Genomic DNA, 12225 nt, shown 5'->3' with positions numbered 1-12225 from the left:
ACAAACAAGTACTGACTAGCAGTTTAAATATATTGGCTGAAATAATAGATAAGCTAGTGAAATAGTTAGCTCAAAGTAGTGACTTAAAAGTTCAAATAGCTAGCTAAAAGTAATAGATAAATGGTTGTAACTTCACTTCAAGTAGTAGCAGTAGTGTTTTTATTAGTACAACCTAAATACTGACATTTTTAACAAAAAATAAAGAACAATATCCACTTTAATGTAATGAAGTGTTATATGTTTGTAACATATTTTGGGAACTGCCTGAGTACAGGGCTGTGGGGGTAGCTTAGACTGAAATGGTTGGGAACCACTGCTCTATTAGTGCCATAAGACTTTTAAAACGAAAATAATACATAGCTAATGCACCTTTACTAATTAACACACAAAAAAACCTAAAAGACGATTTTATTGTGAAATTTCTCAAAACTTGACAGAGATGAACAAATTGGCACCAATTTCTCAGTCATCAGTCAGTACAAAGGTGGCGAGGATTTGACACGAGCTCAGTTTAACGCCCCAGATTGAATGAAATTGAGGTCTTCACTCTGTGGCTTAACGGGCCGTGCTTTCGTGATCTGTCACACCAGCAAAAATCCATCACCAAATAGCCCACAGCTCAGCAGAATGCACCTCGATTTGTTGCCGCAATTTAGAAGCAGCACTTTTCTCCTCAGAGTGAAAAAGAAGTGGTTTTTGGCACGCTCTCGCTATGTGCTTTTAAATCAACTTGGGGAGGAGGGATTGGACACCCTACTTGTGCCATCTCGACACCGTTACGCTCCAAGCCTCTAATAGTTGTAATTAGTTAATGGACAGATAACATTTATTAAGGCTGCGGTAAGCACTTTTCCCTCCCATCTACCGCACCTTCCGACGCCCAATCCGCTGCCAACTTCAGCTGCCCCGGAAACAGTATTAATAACGCCATTGGCCATCAAAGACCTCCAGATCTAGACGTGTGCCTTGCCAAGCAGTTACTCCCACTCCTGCATGCTTGCCAAGACCAGCAAACACACACTCACACATAGACACAAACCCACACACAAAAAGTGAAAAGAAAACTCATCTAAAGTATAAGTACACTTGAGTTATTTGGCTCAACATAAGTGCTGCAGCCATTGCTAGTTTTACCACACTTATAATCTTCCAATTCAGACACTCGCATACATATCAATTTGCAGTTGAGTGAGTTTCGCAGAATGGAAAGACTGTCACAAGCACTACTTAAATGTTGCCATTAGTTGTTTTTTTTCTTTGCTCATCTTATGCACCACTCTTAAACTTGACAGTAACCGTGTTGATGATTTTAATGGTGATAATGATGGGTAATGTTAATTATTTGATGACATGTTTGCATCTTTATTCACCCGGAATGAACAGTCTTATACCATCAGTATGTTATGTGATGACTGTGTGTTTGACAGGAATGTATCATAATGATCTTTCTCTAATAATAAAGTCATATTTTTCTATTATTCCGAGACTTATGTGTGTGTGTGTGTGTGTGTGTGTGGATGCCAGCAGTTTCATTGTCAGAAATAACACCAGTAAATATGAATTCATAATATACAAAAGGTTGTTTATCAGTTCAGATTTGTGTGGTCCTGCCAGCTCATTACCAGCACCATCTGTTATTGCTGATTGTTAGCATTACAAAAGGTATTAAACTGGAAGCCAAATATTGTGCTATATAGCAATTATTATGTGTAGAACCTGATTGATGCTTAAAGATTGTGTTTCCTGTGCTTCTCTACAGCCCCGACAGATAGGAGACCTAATGAATTTGGAGATGGGCGACTTTTCAGTGGCAGAGACCCACAGGGTGGAGGTAAGGAACAAAGAACTCAACGTACTGACCTTTAATTAGAGGCAGTAGGTGCCGACTTGGGTTAATAGCCAAATGTTACCTGGAGCTCCACATTTTAAATTATAATACACTCCAGGTGCAGCCCCGATTCCAAAGAAGTTGGGAAAAAGAATAAATCCAGAACTTGGGGTTTATGTTTACAAAACAAAAGCTTATCAGTTTGAACATTAACCTCTTAAAACCCACCTGCCTCAGCAGGTTTAGAGGTAGGGGAAAGGTTGAAACCAAAAACACAGTAGAGCCACAGCTTATAACAGAAGAACTATAAGGTGAAAATACATGTATGAGGCATCATTTAATGTCTTCTAGTTTCTGCAGTTGTTCTTGTTTACAATGTGGCTGTAATACAGCTAAAAAAGTTAAAAGAAAACTTAGTTCTAACCCTTTCCCCTGTCCCACAATCAGTTTCTCTGAGGAAAACAGAACTCAGAAGAGTTTTGTGATTAAAGGGGCAATAGTGGTGAATGTTAAATCCACAAGAAAGGTGTGATCGTAGATCCAATGTTTATCACCTTAATGTCTGAAAATGCATGGTTGAAAAGTCTGATTGTCCCCTCTATTCTGGCACTAGTGGTACTTGCAGGGTGCTTTCACGCCTGCTGTTTGGTCCACTTGAAATGAACTCTGGTGTGCTAAAAAACGAGGTCTCACTTCACTTCCAAATGCACCAGAGGTGAGAACACAGTCCAAACTAAAGGAAGGAAGTGAACCAAAACACAGAGAATTGTGGATTGAATTAAGAGCGAAAATTTGAGAATAAACAGTAAACACGGTAGTAGCAGGCTTGAAAAATGTCTTGTGGACAAACGTGATGTAATGATGAAGTAAAGCCTAACCCCAACCCTTACATATTTGAGATGAGCCAGAGACAACTTTACATTTATTTTATTCTTGCCCATTGTCATCTATATTTTGGAGGAATATGGAAAACTTCATACTTGATAAGACTGGACGGACCATCATTTTTTAACCTAAAAATACTTTCTTAAAATTTGAATCTAATGACAAAAAAGTATCCTTTATAATAAATCTTATGCTTCTGATGGGAAAGTTTCACATCCACAAGGTGAAGTTTTCCAAATCCCTCCCTAACTTCAACGTTTTCACAAGAGAATTAAAATGTTATATAGAAACTTTAGAGTTGACGTCAAATAAAAAATGCGAACGCACTCTATACCCTATGTGCCTTATGTTATTTTATTTTTATATACTGTATTTGATTTACTGTAACTGACATTTTTCTTTGTATATCTTGTTTATATACTGAATGCCTGTATTTCTTTCATTCTTAAATAAAGATCTGAGAAAAAAAAAAAAAAAAAAAAAAAACCCTTACATATTCTGTCCAAAACACGGAGAAAGCATGTAAATTCACAATTGATTGCACTGAAAGTTAACTTTTTCTCCTTCCCTTCTTGTCACAGGCTTACAGTTCCCTGAGTGGAACACAGCCTCTCCATCATCCGATCCTCCGGTGACCCGCGTCTCCGAGAAGGACAACTCGTGGCTCTACACCCTGGACCCCATCCTGGTGACCATCATCGTCATGAGCTCCCTGGGCGTCCTGCTCGGGGCGGTGTGCGCCGGCCTCCTCCTGTACTGCACCTGCTCCTACAGCGGCCTGTCCTCCCGCTCCTCCACCACCCTGGAGAACTACAACTTCGAACTGTACGACGGCCTCAAGCACAAGGTCAAGCTGAACCAACAGCGCTGCTGCACCGAAGCGTGAGGAGGAAACGCGGAAGGAGTCGGAACAGAGAGAGCCATTTTGTGAAAACCTCTCACTATTTTCTTCATTTCCTCCAGTTCACTTTCAGTTTACTTCCTCGCTGGTGCAGATCCCTGGGCACATGGAGAACGAGGACGCCACTTTTTCGCTCAAATGAGAACTTCCTGCTTGGAAAACATGGCACAGTCCAGTGTTATTTTTTTTTTGTTTTCGTGGTGAAAGAACCAATGAGGGAATGACTTCTCAGATGGATCGTTCCATTGCGGGGATGTTAGGCCTCAAAAAATATCTACACATATCAATTACAGATCCCTGCTCCACCAAAACTGTTTATAAAAGCGTCATAGATTTGTAAGAGGTCTAGTTTTGAAGCTGGATACTGTAAGCTACACATGAGTCAGAACACGTTGTGTTGGAAAGGTGGTAGGTTAGGAACGTGCTTAGAAAGCGTCTTTTTTGATCACATGTGAACACAGTGGCCTAGAACTTAGCTCCTTTGTGCGGCCTGTTGGCTTTTTTTGTTCCGTCGTAGACTCTGCTACCTATCAGCCTCAGTTATCCTCTTAGTTCCTGACAGTCTGTGGTATTTTTAGTCACAGACGTCCATCGAGTTCTGCTCGGTCACTCTCCTTCTGTTTAATGTTTTTGTTCTGGCCTATCGCCAGCCTGTGATGGCAGATAAGTAGAAAAAAAGAGGCATATGTGTGTGTAGAGGTGGGAAGGGGGGGTTTTAACACATTCTTTTAATGACAGAGAGAGTTATTGTTAGATTTAGTTGTCGGAGACTGTTGTTACTGGTTCCTGTCAAACAGAAGGTCATGTTTACATTGTGGTTAATAGTAAAAAGGTCAAGGAGATTTGGTCGGTGCAACCTATGGATTGCTGGTAAGGGCAGGGACTGAAAACCACTGAAGAAAGACAAACAGAGAGAGTGAGACACTGACAGAGCACTAAAATCCCCTGCCTCTCTCTCTCACAGCGGCGATGTTCGCCCTGTGCTTCGGCGAGGACAGAAAAACAAATGGGATCAAAAACAAATGCCAGAAACCGCTCTTCTCAATCGACTGACTGTGCCGGGACACACAACAAGCCTTAACTGTTCGCGGAAATGTTGAAAAAGGAACAATGAGGCGACGGAGAGGAGGTATCTATCTCTCTCTTTACATGTGGACCTCAAAAGCCATGATTTAAAGGACCTACTCCCCCCCCCCAACTCACACATACACACACATCACACCACCTCCACCTCAAACTACTGGCCTGTTTTCTGTTTTTTTTGTTTTTGTTTCTTTTTGTTTAGTTTCACAGCAAGGCAGGCATTCTTCAGGAGCGTTTTGAACCAATCAGAAAGGGTCTTGCACGCTCTGGATGGACTCATAAGCCATGAGAACGAGAGGGTGAGAGAAGAAGTCTCCCTCCCCCCCACGCACATGCACATACATACTTCACTTGTATATACAGATGTATATACAGAACATGAACCCTCTCTCGCTCAGAAACACTGCGAGGCACTCAGACCTGAAATGAAAGGGACAATGGTTGCTGCTGAGACGCCCGAGGTATATATTTGAGATACATAACGCCATGGATTCACGACACACACATGCACTCAACATTTCATCCCATTTCCACATGCCGCCCCTCTCCTCTGAGGCCCGCTTCTCTGGACCCCACTGACTCTCTTCAAAGTGCCTTGGAGCCTCGGGGGTCCAGCTTGCCTTTGGAGCCGGTATCAGATACAGTAACTTGACGCTGACAGTGACAGTCACAGCGCCCCCTTCTGCTTGGGAGGACCAAACAAGCGTTAAAAAAAAAAAAGGACAGGACCCCTCCTTTCGCACTGCTCGGACTGCTGTTGTTGTTGTTTTAAAGGGGTCTTTGTACAGAAATGCTCTTTTTATGATTGTTATTATAATTATTGTTATGATTATTTAATAAAGGATTTATACCATACTGAGGAAAAAGTGGCCTTGGATTTTCTTACTGTGCAAAAGTCCTCCAAACTCTACAATCCATACATTGTTTCCTCCTAATTTCTTATACAACCCACAGGAGCGTTTTGTTAATTAGCATGATCAAGCGTCCTAATACCTACACACGTTTATGGTCACAGTTGACTAAGTGGTTAAGTTTAGAAAACAAAATTACATGGTTAGCCTTAGGAATAAGATACCGTCACTAGAGGGCGCCATTTAACAACAAATGTAGATATGAGTCGTATTAACCTCCTGTACAAACAACCTATATGGTCTTTTTGGGAGGAGGACAGTCTTGTATCAGAACAATGAGTTATTGGACAGGAAATGTTTAGCTGTGTATAGCAGGAATGTCAATAATGCTACAAAAATATTGTGTCAGTCAGACTTTTCTGGAGCCATGGAGTCACTTTTTAACACAGAGGGTACCTTTTGTGTCATTTTTTGACATGCAGGGCTGCCTGAGGAATTGCAGTGACATCGTTTTGTGACGGATTTTAGTGTTTGTTTTAAACATGTGGTTAACATGAAACACGCAGAGGTTTGGTAAAATATCATTGTTTGTGTTAAATTAGAGACAATTGTTACACAACTTGGTTAGATTTAGGCAGCAAAACTACATGGTTGGGGTTTTTTTTTTTTTTTTAAATCATGGTTAGGGTTAAAATAACTGTCCATTAACTCCATTAAGGGTGTGTGGGAGGGTTGGACTGTGATCCAGGAGACCATTGTTCATGTTGCATGTGGCACCAAGAGTCATTGTCGTTATTTTAAGCTAACCTGTAAATTTACTTTGGTTTGTTGATGCATCATGTCACGTTCTACATCACCTATGTCACCAACCCAGCTATGTTCAGTGGTTAAGAAGTACACAAATTGTTGTTTTTCATCCAAAAAATGGGTGAGTGGTGAGTGAGAAAGTGTTGAAAACAACAGAAAAGTTTGATTGATGCAACATTTTTGTAGCATTATTGGCATTCCTGCAATACTTGTGGACACAACTAAGTATTTCCTGTCCAATTATCCACAAAACTCTGTGACTTTAAGCCAAACTTGCACATTTAATTGCAAAAAAAAAAAAGAATACACACAGGAATCACACACACACAAACACACTCTCTTTCACATACACATACATACATAATACCTTGTTGTCAGCTTGCTACACTTGGCCTCTAATCTCCACATGATGTCCCATTAGTCTGGACCTCTGGTGGCCCTCATTTAGGAGCTCCAACATCAAAGCTTTGAAGTGCCCGCCGTCTCAGCCACACACACACACACACACACACACACTCATACAGTACACATGCAATTACTCCTGTTTCTCTTTTATACAGCTTGCACAGGCTCCCACACACGGTTCCATTTATCCACATAAGCTTTCCTCACCTTAATGCAAACTCTGTTAGCAAATACTGTTAACAGATCCAGAATGTGATATCTTTGACTCTTTGGGGTCTGCTGGACGCCTGTAAGACAGACAAAGTGGTCCAGATTTTTTATGGTGGGGTTTTATTGTGGCTAAAAGATTAAGGAGAGTGCTGAAGTTAATGTTGCATTTCTTGCTCCTGACATGTGTTTTTCCTCGCTGAAATAGACTGTAACTTTTTAATTACAGCAACATTTAACACAACTTTGGTTCGATATGAAATGGAGCCTGTAGCGCAGGTACCACATTACGAGTCGTACAAAGCAGAACGACACGTGTTGTCACTGCACAGCGGCAGAGGCAGTGGCTGTTAGCATGCTCCGGTCCGTGACATAGCGGGCCAATTACCATCTCTGAAAAAATCCAGACAATCCCCAGTCCACCGGAGGAGTGCGATGCCATCTGCTCGCAGGTTTGATTGATCCCGGCAGAACAGTCACGACCACATCACACGAATGAACGCCGACAGGAAATTACCAAAGGAGCCAGATTGTCATTGTTCCATACCGCCTCTTGTTTTCACAACCAAATTATTCTTAATTTTTTTTTTTCCCTGTGAGTGTGTGTGTTACCCAAATGTTGTTTTTCGAGGTTTTTATCAGTCTGTAACGGCACACTGCAGGGGCCCTTTCCTTTAGCCGTCAGATCAGAGAGTTCTTTTGCCTCTGAAGCCGAGGCGGTCTTCAAAGAAAAAGCTCTGGCACCCTGTAAGTCGATAGGCCAGATTGAGGAGGGAGCCCATTTGAGGGTCGCACCACAGGAAGTGACTGCAACACACAGCTAATTAATCTGGGGATTATGTAATCAACATTAAGCGAGGGCAAACAGGCAGTTAGTCACCACAAACTTTGTTTAGTTTTCTAAGTTAGTATTTCCTTTACATTACTGCATGTAGGCTGAGCATGGAGTCTTTGCAGAGTGAAGCACGGTGAGTCAAGGTACATTTGGTTTTATGTTGTGAAAAAGGACCAATTATGATAATTTACAGGTTCATACTTGTATTTTGGGTTTCTAATAACATGTTCAGAGCTTTAATGCCTGTCTCTTTAAGCCACACTCCTGAAAAAGCCCAATTTGCTCTGATTTCAGTGTTTTCTAGGTCTTCCGCATCTGCGTTCTCCGTGTCTCTGCATCATCATTGCAGCAGGGGAATGTATGTCCTGACAGGCATAATTTTTGATCACAGGGTGTTTGCATTTCTCTGTTGATTGGTATAGTGTTTTTTTCATACTGAGCATGCTTGCTGCATCTCTAATCACCTTCTGTCTGAGATGCTTTGTTGAAGCACCTGTCTCTTTAAGAGCCAGTCTGCTCTGGTCAGTTTTTTTTAAGTTTTCAGCATCTGAAGGAGCATTGGTGGAGATGCACCCTGTTTATTCCAAAGAAAGTTGAGCAGTGGTGCATGAAACCAAAAAGGTTTGTCTGCCTTTATTAGCTGAGTGGTGATGAAGATGTAGTCATGCAACTCTGGTGTGGTTAATTTTTAGCCTGATAACTCCTGGCAATTGCATTTATGCTTCAAAAATCCTAAAAGTGGCGCTTATTTGTAAAGATTGTCTTACTCACTCTGCAGGAACGTGCCTGAAGTAGATGACCATATATAGAAGTCTATCACAACAAGCTTACACAGCTTGAGTGTTTGGAATGGTTGGAAAGCTGAGGGGTTACTTTCCACATTATTTGGCTGCATTTAATATGAATTCCTGACATTGAAACATTATATATATGACAGGGTAAGCTTAACCGGTACACATTTAACCTTACCTTGTGATACAGCCAAGCAGACTATAAATAAAGTAGACCTTCTCAGGGAAGATTCAGAAATCAAAAAATGTAAAAAATCCTCCATATCCCCCTCCCTACACTTTCAGTGACAGTCTGAGGAAGAGAAGCACCTGGAGACTAAACCTTACATCTCTTTCAGCAGCATCCAAAATGCTGTCATAAGCTTTGCATATACATACACATGCAGAGACTTACATGTTTCACACACACACACACACACACACACACACACACAGCACTGTGCACCCACATCCCAATGGTCCTCCCGGGAAGGGGGCCCAGATAATCTTGTCGGGCCTGCCAGCGGTTCAAAGCACCTATATGGGTCAGAGTGGGGAGGGGGGAAAGGGGCTCTGTGGCAACTTGCCCGCCAATGACGACAGACCCAATGACAACAAATGCCAAAGTCTTGTATAAACACCAGGCAGACCATCACTTTCCTTCCTCCGTGACATTATCATCTCCACACCACCAGAGGATACTGCCTCCGAAAACAAATACTTGCAGGAAATGATTAGAATGAGAAAATCTCCATTCAGAGCTCCAAACTAGGCCAGCTTTCTTGTCATTGTGAAGCTGCACAGAGGAAATTAACTTGATAAAAAGATACTGAGGATGATTTGAGGCAATTTTGGGGACTGTTGACCGGAGACCAAAACACTGATGGTGTGTTTTTGCTTGGATGCGACTCCCTCCAGACCGAAGCTAATGCCTCATGCTCGGATTGCTCGGAGGCAATGTTCGGTAGCAGAGCCCGGGTTTGATTTCCCAGAAGCGTCTCATATTTTCTCCATCAACAGATTTGAGGACATCATATGGTATCTGGAGCATTTCCTCGTGACTGAACTTTTGTTGTGGGCACGCAACGTGACCAGTGGTCCTATGTGGTGGGCCACCTGTTCGCTCCACTTGAGGCTGGTGTGTTTACAGTGACGGTTGCCCTATATAGCACAAGAAACTTGTTATCAGGCACTGCGGGAGGCCCCTCACTGTGGGTCCTAACCATCTGTCTGGGGTGTTTGTGGTCGAGATTGAGTGAAGGTGTTGCAGTGCTTGACGTCAGAGACTAGCAGAAGTACTGTTTGAATAATTCTTTATTTTAAAATTTGTATTGATTACATAATTGCTTCATCAAAATTGGTATTTCAGAGTAAAGATATCTTTTTCAGTCAATACCAAGTGCTTACATTACCCACAATGCAACCACGACTATTCTCTCACAGTTTCAGGACTGCAGTCAAATTGTTTAAAAAAAAAAGTAGGTTTTGTATTTTCCCTAACCACTTTTCCTTGGTGGAAAACATCATGAGGATAATTCTAAAGGATTAAATAACTCTCTGACACCTGTAGACGAGATTGTTGACCCCATGTGTTTTTTTGTCCGACAAGATCTCCAGTCTACATGACAGAGTAGGTCGGTTCGTTTACAAAGCAGATTTCTAAATATAGTGCATGTCATTATACATACATGTATGGTTCGTGGCTGTAAAAAAAAAAAGGTGAATTTAAGCTACAAGACCACTGATTTAGATTTAGGGCAAAAACTTCCTGGTAAGGCGTTATACAAGACAGGATGAAGTTACTACCGGAAGTGTCATAGCTACGTAAAACGTGATGTGCAAAACATGAGACACGTAAGTTCAGTGATGTTTAAATCACATTGTTTACTTTTTTTTCACATGGGACACGAGCTCCGTTCGTCTGTTTGATCCTAGTTTTTGACCCATATCTACGTTAACCTCCTGAGACCCAAGCTTTAGTTTGGTATGTATTGTTAGTTTCTCCTAGATATTTGATATTTTGGATTTGTAGGACATAAGTACAAAAACTAAGCAATGTCTTTGAAAAAAAACCAAATCGGTTAATTTTACTGTATAACATAATTAATTCACCAGTGTATAAAACTTTTATTTCCTTACATTTACTCCCTCTCTTCGGAAGAACGATAGTAAAAGTCTATTCGTTCTCAAATGAGTACTTCCTGCAGAGTCGTAGCTTGTTGCTATTGCTAAAAATAGTCAAACTTGCACAGAATATCAAGCTACAAACATTATTAAGCACAAATGAACAAGTTTTAACCATAAATGTGATCAGCTTTGGTACCTGGTCCACTTTTGTCTAGGGATAAGCTGTTGATTGGCTTTAGCAAGGTGCTGCCATCTGGTTTTTACACTAATTGATGTATTGTGCTTTTTCAAGAGTGTGTACTACTGAGGACAACATGTTATAGTAAAGCAGAATTTAGTATAAGGTTCATAAAACCTAAAATGAAATGTCCACATATGAGGACGCAGGGTCACAGGAGGTTAAGGATAACCTCGGCCACCAGCATGAGCGCAGTCTGTAGTGTAAATCACTTTATATAAATGCGCTATCTAAGTGCAGTCCATTCACCATTTTACCATTTACTACGTCTAAAAGTCAAGGCAGCAGTGAGAATATGTTGCATAAATATGAAACTAACATCAGATTTTGACCCAGGTGATCCGTGTTTAAGTCCAGTGTGAAAGCAAGTCATTTATTTTAAGTTACGTATCCAACTGTCATCCATACAGTTTAGCTACAGCACATTTAAGTCTCAAACTACCATAACTACCTCACATATGCCAAAATATCAAAATATCTCTTTCTAAGCCTAACCTTTTTATTTTGTGTCCCAAACCTAACTAAGTAATTTTGATGCCAAAAGAGAACTTTGACTGTTTGACAGCATTAACTACAGGTTTACAACTGGGACCATTACATTTATTATGTGACGTTTGGTCTCCTGTTACCAATAGGAGGCGCTTACTTGGGAAATGGTGCAGTTGGTGTTGTTAGGAACAAATGCAACATGATCTCACAGAAATCCGTGAAATAGCCACGGATTTCGCTTAACTCAAAATCCATGGAATAGCCACGGATTCGCTCAAATTTCCGTGAAACTGACACGGATTTCGCTACAATGCAAGTTAATGACAGTCATATCCCGTGGCTATTCCAAAATACAAAGTGATTATGTACATTCACGGAGTGAATATTTAGAAAATAAAACATATATTTCTCGCTACAAATGTGATCAAAATCCATTTTTATGCAGAAACTAAGTCAAAATATTGATTTTTCACTAAAAATGAGAGAACTGTCCGCCATGTTTTTTGTTCTGACCGCTGGGACCTTGAAAGTCACGTGACTTGGAACAAACCAATAGGAAAAAATATCCATGGAATAGCCACGGGATATGACTGTCATTAACTTGCATCGTAGCGAAATCCGTGTCAGTTTCACGGAAATTTGAGTGATTCCGTGGCTATTCCACGGATTTTGAGTTAAGCGAAATCCGTGGCTATTTCACGGATTTCTGTGAGACCAGGTTGAACAAATGACATGGGTTGATCTGGTTGGGATGACTTGTTGGTGGTTCTGAAGAGATGCAAGGCCCTCAGGAGCTGCA

The 12225-nt window shown here is 41.1% G+C and overlaps 1 protein-coding gene across 2 annotated transcripts in view; it reads left to right on the top strand.

Moving 5' to 3' along the window:
* The window catches only part of nrp2a (neuropilin 2a), a 74964-nt gene extending 69398 nt beyond the window's left edge, over nucleotides 1–5566 (top strand). For both annotated transcript variants that reach the window (XM_059327831.1, XM_059327829.1), the window contains exons 17-18: nucleotides 1760–1831; nucleotides 3295–5566. In XM_059327831.1, the coding sequence (XP_059183814.1) occupies nucleotides 1760–1831; nucleotides 3295–3599 (377 nt within the window). In that variant the 3' untranslated portion in view covers nucleotides 3600–5566. The remainder of the gene's footprint in view (nucleotides 1–1759; nucleotides 1832–3294) is intronic.
* Nucleotides 5567–12225: the final 6659 nt, after the last annotated feature.

Source organism: Centropristis striata, chromosome 24, assembly GCF_030273125.1.
Source record: "Centropristis striata isolate RG_2023a ecotype Rhode Island chromosome 24, C.striata_1.0, whole genome shotgun sequence".
In the NCBI taxonomy this organism is placed as follows: Eukaryota; Metazoa; Chordata; class Actinopteri; order Perciformes; family Serranidae; genus Centropristis; species Centropristis striata.
This window is presented reverse-complemented; position numbering and strand designations above follow the sequence as displayed.